At 52.6% G+C, this 27500-nt stretch overlaps 1 protein-coding gene across 1 annotated transcript in view; it reads right to left on the reverse strand.

Moving 5' to 3' along the window:
- Positions 1-27500, reverse strand: part of Utx (Utx histone demethylase) — a 216759-nt gene that overhangs the window by 119999 nt on the left and 69260 nt on the right. Inside the window, exon 3 of the mRNA XM_070124153.1 lies at positions 10241-10352. Within this exon, the coding sequence (XP_069980254.1) occupies positions 10241-10352 (112 nt within the window). The remainder of the gene's footprint in view (positions 1-10240; positions 10353-27500) is intronic.

Genomic DNA, 27500 nt, shown 5'->3' on the forward strand with positions numbered 1-27500 from the left:
ATCTCTTCTCCTGTCTTTTTACCTTAGTTCCCTCCTTCGGCGAGAGAGAGAGAGAAAGAGGAGAAAGAAGAGGAAGAGAGAGAGAGAGAGAGAGAGAGAGAGAGAGAGAGAGAGAGAGAGAGAGAGAGAGAGAGAGAGAGAGAGAGAGAAAACAGAAACAAGAGGCAATGAAACATAAGGGCAGGTGGTGAGGGTGTTGGGGGGGGAAGGGGGGGGAAGGGAGAAGGAAAGGAGGGAGAGGGAGAGGTGATCAGGAGGAGGGGTAGTAAGGGCGGGGGGAGGGGAGGGGGGGTTATCGCCCGGATAATCTAGCCGCCCCTCCCCCCCCCCCCCCCCCACCTTCCCCGACGCCCAAAAACAAACAAAAGCTCAAAATTTCTCGACACCCGCATCGGGAAATCATCATCTTAATTTCTTTCCTATAAAAAAAGAGCAATTGCCTCTTTCCCATTCGCACAAGAAGGAAAATAAACGAGAAATAAAATGACGATGAGAGAAACAGAGAAAAACAAAACAAAAATTTTCCTACAGCATCAACCAATGATCTATTCACACACATACATACAAAAATTACACACACACACACACACACACACACACACACACACGCACACGCACACGCACACACACACACACACACACACACACACACACACACACACACACACACACACACACACACACACGCACACACGCACACACTGCACCGTGACCTCCAGCGTAAAACAAAGTAAGGTCAAGATCAATGTTTATGAAGAACATAAGGTCGGCCAAGTAGGTTACATGGGAGAAAGTTGGCCAAGCACTGGAGGGCGAGGGCGGGGCTCTTTCTCTCTCCCTCTCCCTCCCTCCCTCTCCTTCCCATTCTTTCTCTCTCCCTCCCTCCCTCCTCTCTCCTTCCCTTCCCTCTCTTTCTCTCTCTCCCCCTCCCTCCCCTCTCTTCCTTTCCCTCCCCCTCTCTCTCTCTCTCCCTCCTTCCCTCTCCTTCCCTCTTTCCCTCCTTCCCTCTCTACCCCCCTCCCTCCTTTCTTTTCCCCAACCCTCCTTTTATCCATCTTTCCTTTCGCTTTGTCTACATCACTCCCAAGTTCACGGTCGTTTCGCCAGCCTCTCTTCATCTCCACCCCTCCTTCCCTCCCTCTCCACCCCTCCCTCTCTCCCTCTCTCTCCCTCCCTCTCTCCCTACCTCTCCCTCCTTAACCCGTGTATCAAGAGCATTTTGGATTCCACACATATAACAGCTGCATCCATTCATATCTATTTGTCTATAAAAATAGCAATCCGTGTACGACTGTGACATGTGCACTGCCCAACGAACACCATATATCATTAACTCCTAGATAACTACAGATCAAATAGAAAATAAAATACAAAAAAATGATAAAAAATCATTTTAAAAAATCTAAAACTACAGACTTTTCTGCCCCATCGTGGGCATAGAGCCACACTTAAAAAAAAATACAAACAAAAACAAATAAATAAAAAAATAAATATCTTAAATCAAACGTCACATTTCGCAGCCGCGGCACGAAGAGGGGTGGAGGAAGGGGGGGAGGGGGTGGGGGGTGGGGGGAAGGAGGGGGCGTGGCGTGTCTCGCACCCCGAGAACTCTTCACCCATCTGCGGCAGCTGGTGGCGACGACCGCATCAAACTCCCCAGCTCTGCAACCTGTTCCTGCTTCTTCTTTCCTCCTTCATCTTCTTCCCCTTCGTCTTCCTTTTCTTTCTCTTCTTTCTCTTCTTCCTCTTCTTCCTCTTTTTCTTTCTCTTCTTCCCCTTCTTCCTCTTCGTCTTCCTTTTCTTTCTCTTCTTCCTCTTTTTCTTTCGCCTTTCTCTACTTCCTCTTCTTTCTCATTTCTTCTTCGTCTCCGATCTCTTCTTCTTCCTTTCAGTATGTGAGGGATGTGAACGAGCGTGTCCATGTGTGTGTCCACATACATGTCCGTGTGCGTGAATAGGCGCGTGTGTGTGTACGAGCGCGCGTGTGCACTGCGACGTACAGCGTAATTCCGTTTTATGTCCCCCCCCCCCCGCCCCGACGTCCCTCTCGACACCCTGCCTCTGCATCCTCGCATCCTCCAACTCCTCCGCAGTCGATTCCCTGCCGCGGGGGTCCCACTCCATCCCACTCCATCCCCGCCCCTCGCCAACACAGGGGAGGTATCAGGGTCTGCTGCCGCTGCCTCTCCTTCTTCTCCTTCTTTTTCTTCTCCTTCTCCTTCCTCTACATCTATCTCTACCTCTACCTCTTCCTCTACTTCTTTCTCTACCTCTACCTCTACCTCTACCTCTCCTTCATCTCCCTCTCCCTCTCCCTCTACTTCTACTTCTACTTCCCCTTCTCCCTCTACCTCTCCGTCTCCTCCTCCTCCTCCTCCTTCTTATCCCCTTCCATCCACCTCTATCTCTCCTCCTCCTACTCCTCCCTCTCCTTCTGCCTCTGATAGTTTCCTTACCCCACATGGGAGGATTGAGGAAGAGAGAAAGGAGAGAAGGGAGACGATGGAAGAAAGGAGAGAAGGAAGACGATGGAAGAAAGGAGAGAAGGAAGACGATGGAAGAAAGGAGAGAAGGGAGAAGACGGAAGAAAGGAGAGAAGGGAGACGACGGAAGAAAGGAGAGAAGGGAGACGATGGAAGAAAGGAGAGAAAGGCGGGCGTGGAGGTCCTCCGCGGCGAGGCCCGGGAGCAAGATCGAGGCAAGGAACGTGGCATTGATAGGGAGCCTCCGGCGGGAGGAGGGAGGGCGGAGGAGGGAGGGGGACGGAAGGGGACGGAGAGGGAGGGAGAGGGAGGGGGAGGAGGAGGGAGGGGAGGGGAGGGGAGGGAGGGTGGGAGGAGGGAGAGAGGGAGGAGAGGAGAAGGAAAGGACATAAGCGGGAAGGGAGGGAAGACGAAGAGAGAAAGAGGAGCTAGAACTGGTGGGAGGACGGAAGGGGAAGGAGAGGGAGGGAGGGAGGCAGAGAGAAAGAAGAGCGGGAGTAGGGAAGGGAAGGGAGGGGAAGAGGGACAGAGAAAGAGGAGCTCGGACCGGGGGAGGGACGGGAAGGGAAGGGGGAGGAGGGCGGAGGGAGAAGGGGGGTGGGGGGGAAGGGAAGTCCCCACCCTCCTGCGCTACGCGGACAGGGCGACGACCCGGCCCTGCGCAGGAAAACAAAGCGCTGCCACCGCCGTGCTAATATGCAGAGCCGGGAGTGTCAAGCTCACCTGTGCCTGGCACCGCATACTAACAGCCTCGCCACGGGGGCGCGCTCTTCACGCCCATATTTATACATCTACGTTTTGCATATACTCCGTCCCCCTCCCCCTCTCTCTCTCTCTCCCTCCTTCCCTCTTCCTCCCATTCCCTCTGGCTCGCTCACTCACTCAACCTACGTTACCTCATCCTTGGGAGAGCTGACCCTTCGTCTCAATAAACCTGTCAAAGTCACGCCCACTCCCACACGCGCACTCCGAATGCGCGACTGCCTTCCTTTTCCTGCCGTGCCCTGTCCTCCCCTGCCGTGCCCTGTCTTCTAATGCCCTGTCCTCCCCTGTCCTCCCCTTGCCCTCCTCTTCCCCTTCTCTCTCCCCTCCCATTCCCACTCCATCCCTATTCCTATTCCCCTTCCGCTCCATCCCCTTCCGTTCCTTCCCCTTCCCCTTCCCCCGCCCGCCCGCCCGCCCACCGGACTGAGGCGGAGGTGACGCAAGAGCCAAGGCGAGCGGCCAGATGGCGTCATGCTGCGGCTCCATACACTCCTTATCCTTAACTCTCTCTCGCTCTCTCTCTCTCTCTCACTATACCACTTACTGAGAGAGAGAGAGAAGAGAGAGAGAGAGAGAGAGAGAGAGAGAGAGAGAGAGAGAGAGAGAGAGAGAGAGAGAGAGAAAGAGATCAGAGAGAGAAAAAGAGACCAGAGAGAAAGAGAGCCCAGAGAGACAGAGAGAGAGAGAGAGAGAGAGAGAGAGAGAGAGAGAGAGAGAGAGAGAGAGAGAGAGAGAGAGAGAGCCCAGAAAGAAAGGAGAGAGAGCGCGAGGGCCCCGAGAGAGAGAGAGAGAGAGAGAGCGCCCAGAAAGAGAGGAGAGAGAGCGCGAGGGCCCCGAGAGAGAGAGAGAGAGAGAGAGCGAGCGCGAGAAGGACGCAGGGGCGCGGTGGCCCTGCGCCTCTCCGCGTCCCCGCCACCTGGGAGACCAACGTGGATCAAGGACCCGGCACACAAAAACCCGTCCTGAGCACTTCCCAGGCGGCCCGGCGATCGCTCACGCACGCACGCACGCACGCACGCACGCACGCACGCACTCACTCACTCACTCACTCACTCCCACTCACTCGCTAACTCATTCATTCCCTTCCTCGTTCACTCACTCACTCACGCCCACTCACTAACTCATAATCTTTCTCACACTCACTCACTAACTCATTCATTCTTTTCCTCGTTCACTCACTCACTCACTCACGCCCACTCACTAACTTATTCTCTTTCTCACTCACTCAATTAATTCTCTCTCTTCCTTGTTCAATCACCAACCCACTCACTAACTCATTCTCTTTCTCTCTCATTGACTCATTCGCACCCTGCTCTCTCGCTATCTCATCCATCCTCTTTCTCTCTCTCGCACTCTCAATCATTCACTCTCTCTCACTCGCTATCTCACTCTAACCGATTCACTCGGGTGAATTGTTCGATATTTTACTCACTCGCGCACTCTCGCTCTCTGCCTCACTCTCGCTCTCTCCCTCACTCTTGCTCTCACCCTCCCTCTCTCCCTCACTATTGATCTCTCACTCCCTCTCTCCCTCTCTGCCTCACTCTTGCTCTCACTCTCCCTCTTTCCCCTCACTCTCGCTCTAACTCTCGCTCTCAGCCTCACTTTCTCTCTCTCCCTCACTCTCCCTTTCTACCTCGCTCTCACTCACCCTCTCTCCCTCTCTCCCTCACTCTCACCTGTCACGCCACACCTGCCCCGTCCCTCCACCCCCCTCCCCACCTTAAGCACCTGTCGCACCTGTTCGGTTTTCCAACACATATCCCACCTGTCTGCTCCCCCCTCCCTCCCCACCTCTCTCCCCTCACTTCCCCTCTACGGCTCACTCGCCAACACCTGCGTTTTGTGTGTTCTTCATCCGTCGTTTTTCCCATTTTCTCTCTCCCTCTCGCCCTCCTTCCCGCCCTCATTCTCTTCCTTCCCTGCTCATTCCCTCCCTCCCCGCTTATTCTCTCCCTTCCTCTCCCCCTCCCTCCCTCTCCCCCTCCCTCCCTCTCTCCCTCATGCCCTCCTCTTACCCTCCCTCCCACTCCCTCTCTCCCCCTCTCCCCCTCCTTCCCCGTTCCCTCCTTCTCTCCCTCCTTCCCCCTCATCCCAAACGGCCTTTCCACCTTCCTCGCTCAATTCCAACCCTCCTCCCCCTCCCCTCTTCCTCCTTCTCCCCTTCCCCCCTTTATTCTTCCTCTTTGTCTGTTCCCCGTTTCGGTCGTCTCTGCGAGGCATCACAGCGCCACAAAGGGGAGTGCGAGGGCAGGAAGAAGGCGTTTGGCTCCGTCGCGCTCGCACGCGCGACGGAGGGGGAGGGCGGAAGGGAGAGGTGGGGGATGGTAGTGTGGGGGTGGGGGTCGTGTGGGGGGTGGGAGGGGGTCGTGTGTGTGTGTGTGTGTGTGTGTGTGTGTGTGTGTGTGTGTGTGTGTGTGTGTGTGTGTGTGTGTGTGTGTGTGTGTGTGTGTGTGTGTGTGTGTGTGTGTGTGCGTGTGCGTGTGCGTGTGCGTGTGCGTGTGCGTGTGTGTGTGTGTGCGAGCGCGCGCGTATATGTGCGTGTGTCTGTAGGTGTAGGCCTATGTACCTGTACATGACCGCACGTAAGCACCATGTATGCCAACAGCTAATCACGAATACACCCACGTGAAACCAGCGCGTATTACGAGTGTGTGTGCGAGCGCGCGCGCGTGGTGTGCCCCCTCAGCATCGCCCGCCCCGCACGCGCACGCACGCACACAACAACAACCACGACCCCCGCGACTTTCACAAGCCCCGGCACGCAGGCATGTCAAGGCCCGCGCGCGCGCGCTCCCTCGACACAATAGCTCACGAGTCCACCGCCAGCCGCGTTCCTCTCGCCCAAAACGGCCCAGGGAACTGTTTGCCGCTCGACTCGGGTGTCGTAACGCCACTTTCCTTTTTTTCGGTTTTTTTATTTTCATTTGACTCTGCACCTGGTTAGCTCTCTACTCTCCTTTTTTTCCGGTTTTTATTTTCATTACGCTTTGCATCTGTTTACAACTTTACTTTCCTTTTTTCGGGTTTTATTTTCATTTGACTTCGCACTTGTTTACAATTACACTTTCCTTTTTTTTATTAGACTTTACACCTGTTTACAACTCCACTTTATTGGGGGGGTTTGTTTTCATTACGGTTTGCACCTGTCTACAACTCCACTTTCCTTTTTTTCGGGTTTTAGTTTCATTAGACTCTGCACCTGTTTTTTTTTTCTTCTTATCAACCTCCGAGATCATACTTTTATTTTCGCTATCATGTGTTCCTGTTTTTTTGTTTTTGTTGTTGTTTTTTTGTATCAACCACCGAGATTATTCTTCCGTTTCCATTACCATTTGTGCCAATTTTTTTAACGAACCTCCGAGATTATGCTCCTACTCTATTCTCTTATCATCCCTTTAACATTTCCCTCGTCTCCCTCATTCGCACCTCTGAAAATCGCTCTAAAACCTCGTTCAATAAGTGGTTCATTCTCGATCTTTTTTTGTTACTCTGGCGAGAACGACCTCGCAGGCAGGCCGCTCGGTCGACAAACCAGCGCTGGCAGGTGTTTCCGAGGCACCTGAGGAGGAGGAGTGGAGGAGGAGGAGGAGGGGAAGGAGGAGGAGGAGGAGGGGGAAGAGGAAGGGTGGAGAAATAGGAGGAGGAGGAGGGGGAGGGGGAAGAGGAAGGATGGAAAAATAGGAGGAGGAGGGGGGGAAGAGGAGGAGGAGGAGGAGAGGGGAGGAGGGAGAGGAGGGAGGAGGAGGAGGACGAGGAGGAAGACGAAGAGAAGGAGCCGATGATGAATCCGAAGAAAAGGAAGGAGGAGGACGAGGCAAAAAGAGGAAGAAAAGAAAAGGAAGAAGAACCGGAAGATCGGAAACGAAGACGTCGCCTCCTCCCCCTTTTCCTCCTCCTCCTCCTCCCCCTCCTGCAGTAACGGCGACGCCCCAACGGTACCGAGCGCTTGAAGGGAGGGCGCCTTTGCACAGTCACTGCCGCTGCGGAACGGGACCCTCTCCGTCAGGCAGGGAGGAAGGAAGGAAGGAAGGAAGGAAGGAAGGAAGGAAGGAAAAGGAAGGCGGGGGGGGGGGGGAGCTTTCCATCATTGCAATCATCATCTTCATTTCTAGTTCTTTTTTCTTCTTTTCCTCCTCCTTCCTTTTTCTTATTCTTATTCTTCTTTTCTTCCTTTCTTCTCCTTTTCCTCCTCCTTCCTTTTTCTCCTTTTCCTCCTCCTTCCTTTTTCTTCTTTTCCTCCTCCTTCCTTTTCTTCCTCCTTTTTTCTTCTTCCCCATTCACTTCTTTTCTGCGAAATCTGACAATCTGACGTGGGAAAAGGTAAGTGAACGACCTCCTCCAGTTACCTTCCTTCTCCCTCGCCATCGTCTCTTCCTCCCTTCATCCCCTATTTCTATTTCCCCTCCTTCTCTCCCTTCCTCCTACCCCCCCTCCCTCCGTCCCTCCCATCCCCATCACCCCTCCTCTTCTCCCTCCCCTCCCTCCCTTCTCTCCCTTCCTCCCCCTCCCTACTTCTCTTGCTCCCACCCCCTCCCTCCCTCCCCTCCCCATCACCCCTCCTCCCCCGACCAGCCCCGTCGAATCCTCCACGAAAATGAGAGTCCTACGACCTTTTGTGACCTGTTCGGCGACCTCTCTACCCTACCCTACCCTCCCCTTCCGCCCCCCGTCCCACCTCCCACCCCGTCCACCCTCCCCATATCCCACCCCCTTACCCTCCTCCTCCTCCCCTCTACAATAAATACTAATAAAAAAAATTCTCTCAACTCTACAAAAACAACGATGAGTCAGATATTAAAAAAAAAAAAAAAAAAAAAAAAAAAAATCAGCAAAACAGGCGTTAAACCTACTCCTACTCCTACTCCCCCCCACAACCCCGTCCCCCCTTCCCCTCCCATTAACCTCCTCACCCCCCACACACACACACGAACATTTTCCCGTGTGATCTCCACTCTGCTCTTCATCATTCCAGCTTCCTCGTACCGCTGTGTGTGTGTGTGTGTGTGTGTGTGTGTGTGTGTGTGTGTGTGTGTGTGTGTGTGTGTGTGTGTGTGTGTGTGTGTGTGTGTGTGTGTGTGTGTGTGTGTGTGTGTGTGTGTGTGTGTGTGAGTGTGAGTGTGAGTGTGAGTGTGTGCGTGAGTGAGTGAGTGAGTGAGAGAGAGAGAAAGACAGAGAGAGAAAGAGAGAGAGAGAGAGAGAGAGAGAGAGAGAGAGAGAGAGAGAGAGAGAGAGAGAGAGAGAGAGAGAGAGAAAATGATTGCCCTTATCATGTGTTCCATCTTATTTCCTTTTTCTCCTCCTCCATGCGTTCCAAAAAAAGTAAGGTACCAAGCAACAAAAAACAAAAACAAAATCAAAACAAACAAAACGTAAACAAAACAACCACAAAAAAAATAAAAAACAAAAACACAAAGAAAGAAACACAAAAAGTCAACAGCGCCAATCTCCCTTGACCTTAAAGGACCCCAAATTGACCAATAAAACGGAAGTCTGTTGACCTCTCGTGACCTGTGACCGCCGCAAAGGTTGGGGGAGGGAGAGGGGGTGGGGGGTGGGGTGGGGTGAGGGTTTCCCACAACTAAAGGTGGGATGGGAGAGCGGTTGGGGGTGAGGGGGAGGTGAGGGAAAAGAATGGGACAGGAAAGGAAGGGCAGAGGAGGGGAAGCGAAGGGGGGAATAGGAAGAGAAGGGAAGGAAATAGAAAAGAGGGGAAGAAAGGAATGGAAAGGAATGTAAAAAGAAGTGTAGGGAAATTACAACGATATACCGTACCCCTACCTCTATCGCAGAGAAACCAAAGAAAAAAACTCAATCATAAAAAAATACTACTACGAAACACAATAGTACCTTCTTCCCACACCAAAAAAAAGAGAAAAAAAGAAAGGGAAAAAAAAACCTCACGTTCTCTCATTCTTCCACCAAGACTTTTAACAACCCCAAAAGGCGTCATCGAACGCCCCCTCTCCCCTCTCCCTCCCTCCCCCTCCCCCTGCCCTCCCCATCCCTCACTCATCCCCTTCCCCTCCCCCCCCACAATCTCCATCCCAATCCCCCCATCCTCCTCCTCCTTTCTCTTCCCCCATCCCCAACCCCTCCCCTTCTCCACCCCTTCCTCCCCCCACCCCTTCCCCCATCATCTCCACCCCTTTCTCCCCCCACCCTCTCCATCTCACCCCCCTTCCCTCCCCGCAAGCACATAAAGGAAACATTCAAGCGCGGAGGAAATTTCAATGCGTTCGGACACACGGAAGTGCATGACAGTTCCACCTGCTTGTCTGCTTGCTTGCTTGCCCGTTCGTTCGGCTGACTGCTTGCACGAACGTCCGTCCATCTTTTAAACTGGCTTGGCGCACTGCTTGCCTCCCAAACTTGCCTGTCCGTCTATCTGCCTGTGCGTTTGCCAAATTGTCCGTCTACTTGGCTACCTGCTTGCATGCACGTCTATCCATCTATCAACTTGCCTGACAGTCTGCTTGTCTTCCAAACTTACCTGTCCGTCTATCAGCCTGCGTGTTTACCTGCCTGTCTCTCGGCCTGCACGCTTGCCAAATCGCTTCTCCGTCTACTTGGCTGTCTGCCTGCATGCACGTCTATCCACCCCGTCAACTCGCCTGACACCCCACTCATCTACCCAACATAGCCTACCTGCCCACCAACCCACATACCCACCCACATACCTACCCACCCCGCCTTCCAACATCGTCGACCTCCCCCCCCCCCCCCCGCGCTTGCTTGCCCCGAATCGCCTCCCACTCTGCCTGCCCAACAACAGCTGGCGACCCCCACCAGCTGATCGAGGGCGTCCGTACTCAGACCCAACCAGCTGATCGAGGGCGTCCGTACTCAGACCCCACCAGCTGATCGAAGGCACTCCGTACTCAGACCCCACCAGCTGATCGAAGGCACTCCGTACTCAGACCCCACCAGCTGATCGAAGGCACTCCGTACTCAGACCCCCCCCCAGCTGATCGAAGGCACTCCGTACTCACCATTGGAAAGCGTTGAAGTGGAAGTAGACGAGGCCCTGTCCGTAGAGGAAAGTGGCGTCCTTCCAGTAGTCGTTGTGGCGCAGGTTGTAGTACTTCTGGTAAGCGGACATCGCTGGAGAGAGGGAGAGAAAAAAGGGATGTTAGCATACCAACAAAAGGGCAGAGGATATATGGGTTCTTTGGAGAGAGAGAGAGAGAGAGAGAGAGAGAGAGAGAGAGAGAGAGAGAGAGAGAGAGAGAGAGAGAGAGAGAGAGAGAGAGAGAGAGAGAGAGAGAGAGAGAGAGAGAGAGAGAGAGAGAGAGAGAGAGAGAGAGAGAGAGAGAGAGAGAGAGAGAAAGAGAGAGAGAGAGAAAGAGAGAAGAAGAGAAAGAGAGAGAAGAGATAAAGATAGAGAGAGAAAAAAGAGAGAGAGAGAGAAGAGAGAAAGAGAAGAGAGAGAGAGAGAGAGAGAGACAGAGACAGAGAGAGAGAAAGAGAAAGAGAGAGAGAGAGAGAGAGAGATAAAGAGAAAGAGAGAGAGAGAGAGAGAGAGAGAGAGAGAGAGAGAGAGAGAGAGAGAGAGAGAGAGAGAGAGAGAGAGAGAGAGAAAGAGAGAGAGAATCGTTAGCATTCCATCAAAAGGGCAAGAGATACAAAGACGGTTGATCAATAATAAAAGTCATATCAATTATAAAAAATAATACTATCAACAAAGGTAGAACTGTTAATAACAATAGCAGTAACAGTAATACTATCCATTAAAAATATTAACAGTAGCAGCAACAACAATCCAAATAAAAATCATAAAAATAATAACGATAACAGTAATAACAAAAATAATAGCAAGAACAATAATAATAGTAATAAAAACGGTAATAGTAGCAAAACAGCAACAGTAATAACATCAAATGTATTAATAAGTTTAATAGCTATAACAATAACAACAACAACAACAATGATAACGAGCAGATAAAAAAAATAAACGAATTAAAAATACAAAAACAAAAACAAAACCCACAAGAGAAACAACCCCCAAGACCCCACAAGCTTCCCGCCCACCCGCCCGCCCACCGCCCCCCCGCCCCCACCCCCTCCCCGCCCCCACTCCCCTACTCCCCGCGCCCGATCCAAGGTGTTCGAATGCCACGGCGCGACAAAAAGCTGTCAACGGGCGAGCAGACAAGCAGACAAGCAGGCGAGCAGGAATGCAGCACCGGGGCAGCAGAGAGCAGGCGACGGAAGTGAGGGGGAGAGGGGAGAGGGGAGAGGGGGGAAGGGGGAGAGGGGGGAAGGGGGAGAGGGGGGAAGGGGGAGGAGGCACACCCCCTGATAGATACAAAACACAGGCAGACCGAGAGACAGAAAAGGAAATAGATCACGAGAGATAAATAGGACACATTTAGAGAAACATACACACAGACAGACACGCTTGTCCTTGCCTCAAGGATGGAAATTTGCTCCACTCTGCCACGCGAACAAGAATCCATTTCTTTTCCCATGGAAGAAGGGAGGGAGGGAGGAGGGAGGGAGGGAGGGAGGAGGGAGAGAGAGAGGGAGAGAGAGAGAGAGAGAGAGAGAGAGAGAGAGAGAGAGAGAGAGAGAGAGAGAGAGAGAGAGAGAGAGAGAGAGAGAGAGAGAGAAAGAAAGAGAAAGAGAAAGAGAAAGAGAAAGAGAAAGAGAAAGAGAAAGAGAAAGAGAAAGAGAGAAAGAGAATGAGAAAAAGAGAAAAAACAAAAAAAGAAAGAAAGAAAAAAAAGAAAAAAAATAATAAGACAAAAAAAGATACATACTCAGAAACGCATTGAAATCCTCAGCCTCCCTCCCTTCCTCCTCTCCCTCCCTTCCTCCGTCACCTTTCAACCCCCTTCACAACCCCCTTCCTCTAGCCTCCATTCCACCCCACACTCCCTCTTAAAATCCCCCCCAAAAAAAAAAAAATCTGCCGACACGAACAAATCTCCCGCGGATTTCCGAAACGACGCCGGCCGGGGATTACCTCAGACGCGAGGCGGAGGCCGTGAGAACAAAGGACGACGACTAATCCCAGGTATCAACGAGCAGGTTAATGAGACAGAGACACACACCTGCGCCGGGAACTCGAACTGAATATCACCGGGAAACAATAATATAGAGAGAAGAGGGAGGGAAAGAAAGAGAGAGGGAGAGGAAGAGAGAGAGGGAGAGGAAGAGAGAGAGAGAAGAGAGAGAGAAGAGAGAGAGAAGAGAGAGGGAGGTAGAAGGAGGAAGGGAGAGAGGGAGGGAGAAGGAGGAAGGGAGAGAGGGAGAGGAAGAGAGAGAGAGAAGAGGGAGGGAGGGAGAGAGAAGAGAGGGAGGGAGAAGGAGGAAAGGAGAGAGGGAGGGAGAAGGAGGAGGAGGAGGAAGAAGAGAGAGAGAGAGAGAGAGAGAGAGAGAGAGAGAGAGAGAGAGAGAGAGAGAGAGAGAGAGAGAGAGAGAGAGAGAGAGAGAGAGAGAGAATTAAATGGGCGTATCAGCAAATTTCAAGGAAATTCAATGTTTTTAGGTCTGAGCAAAGCTATCAACCTGTCAACCAAATAACTTTACATGCTTTTGACACACTCATTCACCCATTCACACTCCCTCCCATCCATCCATTCTTCCTTCCTTCCTTCCTCCCTCAATCCATCATCCCTTCCCCACCCTATCTCGTTTTCCCTTTCTCACCCCACTCATTTCTCTCCCTTTCCCCCCCACTCATTTCTCTCCCTCTCCCCAAAATCTCTCTCTCTCTCTCTCTCTCTCTCTCTCTCTCTCTCTCTCTCTCTCTCTCTCTCTCTCTCTCTCTCTCTCTCTCTCTCTCTCTCTCTCTCTCTCTCTCTCCCCCCCCCCGTTCTACCTCTCGCACACACACACACACATACCCACATAAAACAGGCGCCAATGGAATGCAAAATAAACACATACTATTATCATTATTATGCAAGCCTCTTGTTCTCCGCATAATTAGCAGGTACGGGAAGAGGAGGGGGAGAGGAGGAGGAGAGGAGGGGAAGAGGAGGGGAAGAGGGGAAGAGGGGAAGAGGAGGAGGAGGAGAGGAGGAGAAGAGGAGGAAGAGAGGAGGGGAAGAGGAGGAGATGAGGGGAAGAGAGGAAGAGGAGGAGATGAGGTGAAGAGGGGAAGAGGAGGGGAAGAGGAGGAGGAGATGAGGGGAAGAGGGGAAGAGGGCAGACAGAAATGAGGTTTATGATCGCGTGGCACAAACCCGTTCCAACCCAGATGCTCCAGCGGAATACTGGATGGAGAGTGGAGGAAGAGCAGGAGGAGGAGGAAGGGGGAAGGAAGAGAAGGAGGGGGAGAAGGTGGAGGGAGGAAGAGGAGGAGGGGGGAAGAGAAGGAGGAAGGAGGAGGAGGAGGGGGGCAGGAGGAGGAGGAGATAGAGGGAGGAGGGAAGGAAGGAGAGGAGGAGGGAGGAAGTAAGAGATAGAGGGAGGAGGAAGGATGGAGGAGATAGAGGGAGGAGGAAGCATGGAAAGGAAGAGGAGAAAAAATGAGAAAGGAGGGAAAGACTAACCCATATAAGGGAGGGGGGCAAGAGGAACATAAACAAAAAGAGAGGAAAATGGAGAACACAAGAAAAGAAAAGAAAAGAGAGGAGGAAGCAGAGAAGAGAGGGCGACGGGGGGGGGGGAGAGAGAGAGAGAGAGAGAGAGAGAGAGAGAGAGAGAGAGAGAGAGAGAGAGAGAGAGAGAGAGAGAGAGAGAGAGAGAAAGAGAAAGAAAGAGAGAATAAGAGAGAGAAAGAGAAAGAGAGAATAAGAGAGAATAAGCGCGAGAATAAAAAAAGAAAGGGAAAGGGGGAAGAAGAAGAGTACGAGGGAAGAGGAGGAGGAAGGGGCAGGAGGGAGAAGGGGCCATCCATACACCCATACCCTCCCACACAGACCCACCTCCTCTCAGCACCCCCCTGCCCCTCCCCCTGCCCCCGCCCCCTGCCCCTGCCCCCCGCCCCTGCCCCACCCCCGCCCGGCGGCACAAAAACTGGCCCCCATTCCGTTTCACAACACCGACCCGGGGAGCGACGGCGGCGGCGGCGGCGTTGGGAGGGCCGTCGCGGCGTCGGGATCGAGCAGCATCCTCGCCGCAACAACTTTCCCTCGTCCTTCCCCGTCGACGCCGACAGGTTCCACCTCCTGCCGCGCCTCCTTCGCCCCCCCCCCTCCCCTCCCACCTCCTACGTCACCTTTCTCCCCTCTCCCCATCCCCCCACCCCCCGGCAGCCCCTAAGCTCGACGTAAACCCCTGATTTATGCCTTCGGACGCGCGCGCTGGCTACGCAATGGACTTCCTGCGGGCGTGCGGCGGCGGGCGGCGGAGGCGGCGGAGGAGGCGAGGGGAGGAGAGCGAGCGTGAGGCGGGACCGGCGGCGAGGAGAGGCTCGCAATAGGTCAGCGCAAGGCCACGCGGGGTCAGCTAGTCCGGTTTGCTCAAGGGCTACTAGGTCACCAAGGCGATGCGATCTGCACCTCCCGAGCCCTACACCGCCGGCCGCCGCGGGCGCGTCAGCTGATGGGGATGCCCGGGGGATGCTGGGGGATGCAGGTAAACATGGGTCGATTTCGGGCTTATCAATACATATATATCGATCGATAAAACACAAACACAGTCACACTTACTCACTCACTCTCACACACACACACACACACACACACACACACACACACACACACACACACACACACACACACACACACACACACACACACACACACACACACACTCACCCCCCCCCACACACACACAAAACCCTAACCCCTCCCAATCCTATCCATCCCGCCAGCCCCGCCCCTTTCCCCTCCCCTCCCTCCCTTGCACCTCCCCCTCCCCTCCCTCCCTTACACCTCCCCCAAGAGCAACCACGACCAAGCCAAGCCGCCGCCAAGAGAACCCAAGAACCGAGGGAGAAGAAGAAGAAGAAGAAAAAAGGGAGCTGCTGAATCTGGCATCTCATGGCACTCCCCGGCTTGGCGATCGGACGGACAGACGCACGCACGCAGAGGTCAGCTGGCAAGGAGGTGGGGGTTGGGGGGTTGGGGAGGGGGGGAGACGAGGGAAGGGGGTGAGTGAGGTGGTGGGGAGGGGGAGATACGGGGGAAGGAGGATGTAGGAGAAATGGGTAGGAGGAGTGGGTAAGAAGGGCGGGAGAGGGAGAAGGGAAGGAGGGTAGGAAGGGAAGGAAGGAGGAATGGGTAGGAAGGGCGGGAGAGGGGAAGGAGGGGAGGGCAGGGAAGAAGGGAGTGAAGGAGGAGTGGGTAGGAGGGGCGGGAGGGGGCGTGGCGTGGGTGGAGAAAAGGGAAAGGAGGCGAGGCTGGTTGGACCGTGTTCACTGGATTCTCTATTTAGGGGAAAAGAGAGAAGGCGATAAAGATAAGAGGATAAAAGAGAAGAAATGAGAAGGGAGGAGAGGAGAAAAGGAGAGAAGAGGAGAGAGGCGAGGAGAGGAGAATAAAAGAGAAGACAGAAGAGAGGAGAGGAGAATAAGTGAAGAGAAGACAGAAGAGAAGAGGAGAAAGACAAGACAAGAAAAGAGAAAGGAAACGAGAAAGCAAGCAAGAGAGAGAGAGAGAGAAAAAACAAAACAAAACACGCAAGCTTACAATCCTATTGCAAAGCGCCACCGCATGCAACGAGCGGACAATGCACATTCATCCACGTGTCTGTTTGCTCTCTCTATTTACCCCTTCCTTCCTTCCTCCTCCTCCTCCTCCTCCTCCTCTCCTCCTCACCTCCTCACCTCCTGACCCTCTGCTCGCTCGCCCAGCCTGGACTTTCTCCTCTCGCGGGAGACCCGTCCGTTACTCTATGCTAAACTCTCGCTTTTTTTCCCATTTCCTTACTCATAACATCTCCAGCCTTCGCTCACCTCACTTACTCGCTCGCTCACTCGACACACGCACTCCTCTCACTTACTCACTTACTTACTCATTCACTCCCTTGCTCACTCAATCACTTACTCACTCACTCACTTACTCATTCACTCCCTTGATCACTCACTCACTCACTCACTCCCTTACTCATTCACTCACTCACTATCACTCACTCACTCACTCACTCACTCACTCACTCTTTCTCCATGTACCCGCTTCATTCAGTCACATCTCTATTCTTGTTTTTCTTCTCTCTCATTCTCCCTTTCCCTTTCTCTCTCTTTCTCCTTCTCCTTGTCCCGCTCTTCTCTCTTCCTTCCTCTCTTGCTTTATCAATTCTCCCATTCCTACTCTCTAATTCCCACCCTCACTCTCCCACTTCTTTATTACTCATTTTCCACCTCTTCCTCCCTTCCGGCAATCTGCTTTCTCAATTTTCCCATTCCGACTTACTCCTCCACATTTTCCCTCACGTCTCTCATTCCTATTCCCTCCTTCCCACCCCTTTCTCCCTCCCCCTCTCTCTCCTTCCTTCGCTTCCCTCTCCCTCCTTCGCGTCCCTCTCCCACCCCCCCCTCTCACTCTCCTACCCCTTCTCTCTCCCTTCTCTCTCCCCCTCGCGTCCCTCTCCCACCCCCCTCCCTCTCTCCCACTCCCCCTCGCGTCCCTCTCTCCCTTCTCTCCCTCTCTCTCCCCCTCGCGTCCCTCTCCCACCCCCTCCCTCTCTCCCACTCCCCCTCGCGTCCCTCTCCCACCCCCTCCCTCTCCCCTCTCTCCCCCCTCGCGTACCTCTCTCCTTCTCTCCCTCTCTCCCTCTCCCCCTCGCGTCCCTCTCCCCCCTCTCTCTCCCTCTCTCTCCTCGCGTCCCTCTCTCCTTCTCTCCCTCTCTCCCTCTCTCTCTCCCCCTCGCGTCCCTCTCCCACCCCCTCCCTCTCTCCTTCTCTCCTCTCTCCCTCTCTCTCCCCCTCGCGTCCCTCTCCCGCACCCGCAGCATCAGGAAGTCCCCACAAGGCAGACGGGTGGGGCACCTGCCACTACGCTCCTCCGGGCTCTGTTCCCCGGGCCTTTATCTCCTCTCCTTCTACTTCTCCTTCTTCTCCTTCTCCTATTTCTACTTCTACGTCGTCATCTTCCTCCCTCCTCCTCCTCTTCGTATTCCTGCCCCCCCTTTCTTCCCGCTCCTATATCAACTTTTACTTCTTCCTACTTCCTCCATCCTCATCCCCATCCCACCACCAACTCCACCTCCCAATCTCCACCAACCTCTCTATCCTCCATCCATCTCCATCTCCCATCACCACCAGCTTCTCTATCCCCCATCCATCTCCATCTCCACAACCTCCTTCTCCTCCACCCCACTCTACCTCCCCCCACCCACCCACCCACCCCTCCACCTTCCATCCACCTGTGCCGTAGAGCCGTCCGGAGCGCCAGGTGGAACGCCCAGGCGGATCAGTGGTGATGCCTGGATAGAGATGCATCAAGCTGGATGGATGGATAGATGGACGGATGACGTGTGGGAGTGTGGGAGGAATTGAGGGAGGGAGGGAGGGAGGGAGAGCGAGGAAGGGAGAGCGAGGAAGGGAGAGAGGGGGGGGAGAGAGGGAGAGAGGGAGAGAGATAGAGAAGAGAGAAGAGAGAAAAGAGAAGAGAGAGAGCGAACGAAAAAGCCCGAGAAAAGAAAAAAAAAACGAGAGAGAGATAAACAGAGAATCAGAAAGACACAGAAACAGAGAAAGAGAGGGAGGGGGTGAGGGGCGTGCGGGAGGAGGGCATGAGGGAGGGCGTGAGGGAGGGGCAGTCTACCTTCCTGTTGTGGCCAGCCGCGGGGGCACACACAAGGCGAGCCACCGCCACCACCGCCACCACCACCACCACCACCACCGCCACCTCCTCCATCACCATCTCCAACAGACACATGCTGATCCCTGTCGCCGCTAATTGGCTCTTTCATAAAGCTATCGCCCAGCCTAACATTCCTCTCGCTCCCCTCCCTCCTCCCCCCTCCCCTTTCCCCTCTTCCTCAACCTATCCTTCCTTCTTTACCTTTCCCTTCGTCTTTGATTCTTTTCTTCCTTTCTTTCTTTCTTTCTTTCTTTCTTTCTTTTCTCTTCTCCTTCCCCTATCCCCCTTTCTCTACCCTTCCCTTCCTCCTCCTCTTCCTACTTTCCTTCCTTTTTTACCTTTCTCTACCTTTTATTCTTTTCTTTCTTTCTTTTCTCTTCTCTTCCTCCCCTCTCCCCCTTTCTCTACCTTTCCCTTCCTCCTTCTCTTCCTGCTTTCCTTCCTTTTTGCTTCCTACTTTCCCTCTCTTTCACTCGCCCTTTCCTCTCCCCTCTTCTTTTCTCCCCCCTTTCCCATCTTCCTCTACTTTATCCCCATTATTTTCCATTCCTCCATTTCCATATTTTCTTCCTACTTCTCCCTTTTTTACTTTTCACCCCCTTCCACTTCTTTCCCATCCTTCCCTCCTCTCTTCCATTCTCTACCTCCTCCTCCCTTTATCCTCCTCCCTTTCTTCTCCTCTTCTTCCAGAAACTGAATAACAGGTAGAAGAGGTAATAAAAAAATAAATGGGGGGGGGGGCGGATAAAAAGAAGGAAGGAAGGAGGCGAGGACAAAAAAAAATAGGAAGGAGATATAACAGAAGGAAAGAAGACGGAGGAAGAGGAAGAGGGGAAGACAGGAAGGAAGGTAGGAAGGAAGGTAGGAAGGAAGGAGAGAGAGAAAGAAGAACGGAGGGAAGGAAGAAAAGAAGGAAGGAGGCAGGGAAAGGAATGAAAGAAAGAAGGGGGTGAGGATATACTAATAGGAAAACGTAGTGACAGAAGAACGAGAGCAAGGATAAACGAAGGAAGCAAGCAAGAGGAAAACAACGATCGAAACAAAACGGGGGGAAAAAGGAAAAGAAAAAAAAGCGAAAACACGAAAAACAGATTGAAAAATAAATGCGTCGCATAAACAACCATACCCCTCCCCCCCGCCCTCCCCCCCTCAACCCCGCCCCTACCGCCTACACCCCCTCTCTAACCCCTCCTCCTCCCGACGGCGCACACGATCGCCTTGAAACCTCGCCAGAAAGTAAAAAAAAAAAAAAAAAAAAGGAAAAATTGTACGTAGACTTAAACACTATAAATCTCAATCTCTCTTTCTTTCTCTCTCTCTCTCTCTCTCTCTTTCTTTCTCTCTCTCTCTGTCTCTCTCTCTCTCTCTCTCTCTCTCTCTCTCTCTCTCTCTCTCTCTCTCTCTCTCTCTCTCTCTCTCTCCCTCTCTCCTCTCTCCCTCTCTCCCTCTCTCCCTCTCTCCCTCTCTCCCTCTCTCCTCTCTCTCTCTCTCTCTCTCTCTCTCTCTCTCTCTCTCTCTCTCTCTCTCTCTCTCTCTCTCTCTCCTCTCTCTCTCTCTCTCTCTCTCTCTCTCTCTCTCTCTCTCTCTCTCTCTCCCTCTCTCTCTCTCTCTCTCTCTCTCTCTCTCTCTCTCTCTCTCTCTTAGTAATTATACTATTTAGGAAAAGGAGGAAGAAGACGAGAAAACGGAGGATGAAGACGAAGGGGGCGAGAAAGAGAAGGAAGAAAACGATGAGGAAGAGAAAGAAAATGAGGAGGAAGAGGGAGAGGAATGGAGGGGGGAAGAACCAAGGACGACCCCTCCTCCCTCCATCCTCCCCCCCCCTCCTCTTCCCCAAACACTGACAGAGAGGAATACCCTGAGGACAAATCGCTCACAGCAGGGCGGGCTATCTGCTTAACCCCCTCACCCCCCCCCATCCTACTATCTTCCCCCCCACCCCTCTCTCCCCCCTAACCCCCTCTCTCCCCCCTAACCCCCTCTCTTCCCCCTAATCCCCTCCCCCCTTCATCCTAGAGCAACATAAGGGGTTCTTGGGTGCTACGACTCCGGCAGAATCGATGTTTGGTGACGATTGTGAGGATAAGGACGAGGTCGAGGAGGAGGAGGAGGTGGTGATGGAGGAGGAGGAGGAGGAGGAGGAGGGAGGAGGAGGAGGAGGAGGAGGAGGAGGAAGGAGGAGGAGGAGGAGGAGGTGGTGATAGAGGTGGAGGAGGAGGAGGAGGAGGAGGAGGAGGAGGAGGAGGAGGAGGAGGAGGAGGAGGTGGTGATAGAGGTGGAGGAGGAGGAGGAGGAGGAGGAGGGAGGAGGAGGAGGAGGGAGGTGGTGATAGAGGTGGAGGAGGAGGAGGAGGAGGGAGGAGGTGGTGATAGAGGTGGAGGAGGAGGAGGAGGAGGAGGAGGAGGAGGAGGAGGTGGTGATAGAGGTGGAGGAGGGAGGAGGAGGGAGGAGGAGGAGGAGGAGGAGGAGGAGGTGGTGATAGAGGTGGAGGAGGAGGAGGAGGAGGAGGAGGTGGTGATAATGCTGGAGGAGGAGGAGGAGGGAGGAGGAGGAGGGAGGGAGGAGGAGGAGGAGGAGGAGGAGGAGGTGGTGATAGAGGTGGAGGAGGAGGAGGTGAGGAGGAGGAGGAGGAGGTGGTGATAGTGGAAGAGGAGGAGGAGGTGGTGATAGAGGTGGAGGAGGAGGAGGAGAAGGTGGTGATAGAGGTGGAGGAGGGAGGGAGGAGGAGGAGGTGGTGATAGAGGTGGAGGGAGGGAGGGAGGAGGAGGTGGTGATAGAGGTGGAGGAGGAGGAGGAGGAGGAGGAGGAGGAGGAGGAGGAGGTGGTGATAATGCTGGAGGAGGAGGAGGAGGAGGGAGGGAGGAGGAGGAGGGAGGAGGGAGGAGGTTGGAGGAGGAGGAGGAGGAGGAGGAGAAGGAGGGAGGAAGAAGAGAAGGAGGAGGAAGAGGGAGAAGGAGAAGAAAAGGAGAAGGAAAGAGAGAGAGAGAGAGAGAGAGAGAGAGAGAGAGAGAGAGAGAGAGAGAGAGAGAGAGAGAGAGAGAGAGAGAGAGAGAGAGAAGAGAGAGAGAGAGAGAGAGAGAGAGAGAGAGAGAGAGAGAGATTGAGAGAGAGAGAGAGAGAGAGAGAGAGAGAGAGAGAGAGAGAGGGAGAGAGAGACAGACAGACAGACAGACAGACAGACAGACAGAGAGAGACAAAAACAAAGAACCAGAAAGAGAAAGAAGGGAAGGAGGAAGTGAGGGAGAGGTGGGGGAGCCGGGAGAGGTGGGGGAGCCGGGAGGGGAGGGAGGGGAGGGAGGGAGGGAAGGGAGGGGAGAGCAGAGATGAATCACACCGCGGATGCAGAGGGCTGAGGCAGACAAGGTGAACCAACCCTGAGTCAAGTCTGTCTCAACATGTGCAATAAAAGAAAAAAAAAAATACAATGCTGTCTTGTCGCAGCATGTTTGGAAACGCTACTATTGCCACAACTAAACGACATGTGCAACAACAATAAATACTACTACTATTACTACTAAAACTACTAATACATCTATCACTGCACCTACAACAACAACAACAACAACAACAACAACAACAACAACAACAACAACAATAATAATAATAACAATAAGTAATAAAAAATATAAAAATAACAAGGATAATACTAAAACAATGATAACACTATAAGCATAAAATAATAATCAAAATTGCATTCATAAACATGATAACAAAAACTACAACAATAACATCAATAAACAATAACGTACCATCAAACAATAATACAAAACGGAATGTTAACTGCACAATCTTTTAATAAACAAATACACAAATAAAAAAGGAGTAAATAAAACAACCACAAATCAACAACAACAAAAGCGAATAAGTCAAACAACCGCTAAACCTCCCCCCCCCCAAAAAAAAAAAAAATCTTCCTCATTCACAACCATGCCTACTCCCCCCCCCCCCAAAAAAAAAAAAAAAAAACACACACACACACACACACGAATTTAATGCATGCAGCTAACGAGGGAAGCCCCAATTCATTTCCAATGTCTCGCGTGCGTGTGTGTCTGTTTACGATTTACAAACACGTCTCGAACATGTTGCCAAAGCCCTATTGATGTCTTGATTAACGGCAATGGTGGGAAGAGAACAGAAGAGAAGAGAAGAGAAGGAGAAGAGAAGAAAGAGACAAAAGAGAGACGAGAGAAAAGAGACAAAGGAGAGACGAGAGAAAAGAGACAAAAGAGGAGATAATGACGAAAACGAAGAAGGAAGCGAGGACCCCGCACGGCAGCTGTGGGAAAAGAGGAGCGAATGCCCGGCGCGCTGACAATGACGGCGACGGTGACACCCAAACCGCGATGACAGCGACGCTCGAAAGGCCGTGACAGCGACGCCTATCTCAGGAGCGGTGACAGTGCCGCCAATCTCCCGAGCGGTGACAGTGACAGTGGCAGCGCCGCCAATCTCCCGAGCGGTGACAGTGCCGCCAATCTCCGGAGCGGTGACAGTGACAGTGGCAGCGCCGCCAATCTCCCGAGCGGTGACAGTGCCGCCAATCTCCGGAGCGGTGACAGTGACAGTGCCGCCAATCTCCGGAGCGGTGACAGTGACAGTGCCAGTGCCCGCATCAGAGGTGACAGCCGCGGTGCCCGGCGGCGGCGGCGGCGGCGAGCGCGGCTGGCCGGCCGGGTGGCTGGCGGCCGCGCCTGACCTTCCTCTATGTGGGTAAAGGCCACGACCTCGGTCAACCCGGCCGGCTGAGCAGTCCCGGGGGCTCTCCTCGCCGCTCTCGATCTTTTTCTTATCTTCTTTCTCACCTCTTTATCTCTTCCTTTCTTTCCCACTTCTTCATCTCTTTTTTTTTTCATTCTTTCTCCCTTTTTTTGTTATTATTTTCACTCTCTCTTTTCCCACCGCCTCTCCCGAGATCCGTTTTAGAAGACGGGGCATGCGGGGTAGGAAAAAGAAAGAGAAAGGGAAAGGGAAGGGAAGGGAAGGAGAAGAGAAGGGACAGAGAAAGGGAAGGGGAAGAAGGGAAAGGGAAGATGAAGATGAAGAGGAAACAAAATGAAGGGAAAGGAGAAGAGAAAGAGAAAGGGAAATAGAAGGGAAGAGAAAGGGAGAGTAGAGAGAGACATCCTCCTCCCACTCTCCCTCTTCCCTCCTCCCTCTCTCCCCCTCTCCCTCTCCCCCTTTTACGCTCCTCTATCTCCACGGAAGCAGAACGACCCCGAAAGCAAGAGGAAGGTCGTAAAATAGCGAGAGAGTTATGCGACTGGATATAAAAATAGACAGATGGCAAGAATAAATAACCAAAACAGAAAGATAGATAGACAGACATGACAAGAATAAATAAACAAACAGAAAGATAGATAGACAGATGGCTGGGCACACAAATAGACAGATGATTGCCAGAAGAATAAATACAGATAGATGGCTAGATACACAGATAAATAATGAGACAGAAAAAATAGATACATAGATAGATAGATACAAAATAGATAGATAGATAGAAAAATAGATACAAAAGGTAGTTAGATACAAAAATAAACACAGATAGACAGATACAAAAATAAACACAGATAGACAGATACAAAAATAGATAGACAGACACAAAAATAGATAGACAGACACAAAAATAGATACACAGACAGACAGATAAATCGCGATAACCGAGTGCGAGGAAGAGAGAGCGCGAGCGCAGCAGCGAGAGGCCAAGGGGCGTGCCATCACCGGAAGCGCAGGATCCCTCAAGGCACCCGAGAGCCGCTCCAGAGGAAGTCGCTACCCGTTCACCCTCGGCAACACTTACGCGCGACACCCTCCCTCCCCGCTCGCACGCACACGCACACACACACGCACACGTACACAGACACGCACACAGACGCAAAAAGACATACATACAGACGCATACACATGCACACACACGTACAACAAACACAGACGACCACAGACGCATACACATTCACTCACTCACACTCACTCACACACACACACACACACACATACACACACACACACACACGCACACACACGCACACGCACACACGCCGTGATTTCCCGCACCCAATGACACACACGCCTCCGCTCGCCAACGTTCCCGTGGGAGAGAGAGAAGGAGAGAAGGAGAGAAGGAGAGAGAGAGAGAGACCCGAGCATGTACTACCTGCTTGCTTGCTTAATTACACACCTTCTCCGTTTCGATCATTTTACAAGCAAAAGAAGAAGAGGAAGAAAAAGAAAGAAATAGAAGAATAAGAATAAGTAGGAGAAGAAGAAAAGAAGAAGAAAAAGAAGGAGAAGAAGTAGAAGAAGAAAAAGAAGAAAAGAAGAAGAAGAAGTAGAAGAAGAAGTAGAAGAAGAAGTAGGAGAAGAAGAAGAAAAGAAGAAGTAGAAGTAGAAGAAGTAGTAGAAGTTGTACAGACAAAAAACGCCAATATACATACATACACCGACAGAACACGCCCGTCATTATAAAAATACACACACGCACAAACACGTCCATACACACATACACGCACACACACACACACACAGAGTATTTACGTACACGAAGGGGATAATGGAGAGGAAGAGGAACAAAAACAAAAGTGACAGGTTCACACACTCGGAAAGCGACGTTCGAGCTGAACAGGTGAACAGGTGCAGCGCCGAGAGGGGAGGGGTGGGGAGTCGAGGGGGGGAGGGGGATGAGAGGGGTAAGGACGTGGGGCTGGGAAGAAGGGGGGGAGTGTTAGAAGGGAGGAAGAGAGGGAAGTAAGGGAGGAAAAGAGGAGGAAGAAGGGAGAAAGATAGGGGGGAGGGAGGAAGAGAGTGATGGAAGGTAGAAGAGAAGAAAGAAGAGAGAGGTATTAAAGGAGGGAAGGTAAGAAGAGAGGGAGGAAGGAAGGAGGAAAAGAGGGAGGAGGGGTACTACGGGAGGGAGGGAAGGAAGAGGGAAAAGAAGGAGGGAAGAGAAGGAAAGGAAGAGCAGGAGGGAGGAGAAGGCATAGCGGGTAGCGGCGGCGGGTAGCGGGTAGCGTGGCGGAGGTTACGGTACTTCCCTGGCTTTACCCGTTACACCACCCCCTTGACGCATGGCTACACCCTCTCTCCCCCCCTCCTCCCCCTGCTCCCCCTTCCCCTCCCCTTCCTCCCTCCCACCCGGGATCGTCATATCGCCCAAGATCCCTAGCGCTGTCCTCCTCCCCCCATCCTCCTGCCCCTCCCCCTCCTCCTCCCCTCCCCTTCCTCCTCCCATTCCCCCTCCCCCTCCTCCTCGGAAAGAGAACATCCACTCGAAGGTGAGACGAAGGCGAAGGTGAACGAAGGTGACGTGCCGGGGTCGCGGGGGGGAGGGGAGGGGGGGGGGGGAGTCTTGGCCGGGGCACGAGACGAAATATAACCCACAGAATAGATGCATAGACAGATAGATTGATAGAGGGGGGGGAGGGAGAGGGAGAGGAAGGAAGGGAGAGAGAGAGAGAGAGACGAAGATAGAGAGAGAGAAGAAGATAGAGAGTGAGAGAAGTGAGAGAGAGAGAGAAGTGAGAGAGAGAGAGAAGTGAGAGAGAGAGAGAAGTGAGAGAGAGAGAGAAGTGAGAGAGAGAGAGAAGTGAGAGAGAGAGAGAAGTGAGAGAGAGAGAGAAGTGAGAGAGAGAGAGGTGAGAGAGAGAGAGAAGTGAGAGAGAGAGAGAAGTGAGAGAGAGAGAGAAGTGAGAGAAAGAGAGAGAGAGAGAGAGAGAGAGAGAGAGAGAGAGAGAGAGAGAGAGAGAGAGAGAGAGAGAGAGAGAGAGAGAGAGAGAGAGAGAGAGAGACTGAGACTGAAAAAGAGAGATTAAAAAAGAGAGCCCGACACACACACACACACACACACACTCCCTCACTCTCTCTCCCTCTCCCAAACGTCCCCACGCCGTACCCGGGTAGCGGTACGTTACGGGACCCGTGGGACGACGCCGTTAAATGCACGGTGCCCTCGATGCCCAAGATGCCCAAACGCCCATCCCATTCATACCCCCTCCTCCCCCCCTCCCTCCCTACCTACCTACCTACCCCCTCCCAGACGTCGTGACAACCGAAAGGGGAAAAGAAGAGACTTAGAAACTTCTTCCTCAAAAAAAGAAAGAAAAAAACGAAAGGGAAAAACAAAACAAAAAGAAACAAAAAATAAAAGTAGAAAAAGCGAACGTGCCTCTCCCTCCCTCACCGAAAGTGAAACTCCTATAAAACGGACAGACAGAATGAACCGTATTCATGTCGACAAATGTAGAAAAAAAGGTATGAATGAGACCGAATATCTTCACAATACAAGAGATGCATTTGATCTTGTTTCGAACACGTATCTCCCTCAGAAATACGAAACCGGTCAAAGATACATCTCTTGTAGTGTGAAGACAAGTCATTCTCATTCGTACCTTTTCTACAACAGACAGACAAAACCCAGCCACAGACACGTCCAAACTCACACAGGGACCAGCCACAGCCACAGACACAGACACGGCCAAAGTCACAGAGAGAGAGAGCGAAAGCATACATGACACCAAGATCTACCCCTTGAGCAAGCAAGCGAGCGAGCAAGCAAAAGACACTCATGAGCAGGATGCAAACCGGAAGCCAAGCCTCGGCAAGGGAAGGCGAGAGAGGTGAACAGGAAGAACGGAAGAAAGGAGGAGAAGGAGGAGGAGAAGACGGAGTGAAGGAGGAGGAGGAGAGGGGGAGGAGGAGGTGGAGGAGAGGGAGAGGAGGAGGAGGTGGGGGGAAGAGGAGGAGGAGGAGGAGAGGGAGAGGAGGAGGAGGTGGGGGGAAGAGGAGGAGGAGGAGGAGGAGGAGGAGGAGGAGGAGGAGGAGGAGGAGGAGGAGGAGGAGGAGGAGGAGGAGGAGGAGGGGAGGGGGAGGGAGGAGGAGGAGGAGGAGGAGAAGGAGAAGGAGAAGGAGAAGGAGAAGAACTAGAACAAGAAGAGAGGTGAGAGGGGAGGGAGGGAGGAAGAGAATAGCAGAGAAGAGAAGACAAGAAAAAAACGAGAAAGTGAGAGAATGAAAACAGCAGAATGGAAAAGAGACCGAAACAAAGAGACCGAGGGAACGAGAAACCACGACGGAGCAGAGAACTAGGAAAGAAGCGTAGCGAAGGGGGGGGGGAGCAAGCAAGCAAGCAGTCAAGTAAACACGAGAAGGACCGAGGAACAGAGTACAAGCGAGAAAGAGAAAGAAAGAAAGAAAGAGACAAGAGCAGGAACAACGAAGAGCAAGAGCAAGCAACCAGGAGCGAACAAGAGCCAGCAATCGAGGAAGAAACGAAAATCAAAAGCACTCGAGAGCAAGAGCGCCCAAAAGTGACCAAGCAAGAGCAAGAGCACCCAAGACTAACCCACCAAGAGCAATCAAGAGAGAGCGAGAGAGCCCAAGCAAGCAAGCAATCAAGAGCGAGCGAGAGAGCCCAAGCAAGCAAGCAAGAGCGAGCGAGAGAGCCCAAGCAAGCAATCAAGAGCGAGCGAGAGAGCCCAAGCAAGCAATCAAGAGCGAGCGAGAGAGCCCAAGCAAGCAAGCAATCAAGAGCGAGCGAGAGAGCCCAAGCAAGCAAGCA

Source organism: Penaeus vannamei, chromosome 8 (assembly GCF_042767895.1).
Source record: "Penaeus vannamei isolate JL-2024 chromosome 8, ASM4276789v1, whole genome shotgun sequence".
In the NCBI taxonomy this organism is placed as follows: domain Eukaryota; kingdom Metazoa; phylum Arthropoda; class Malacostraca; order Decapoda; family Penaeidae; genus Penaeus; species Penaeus vannamei.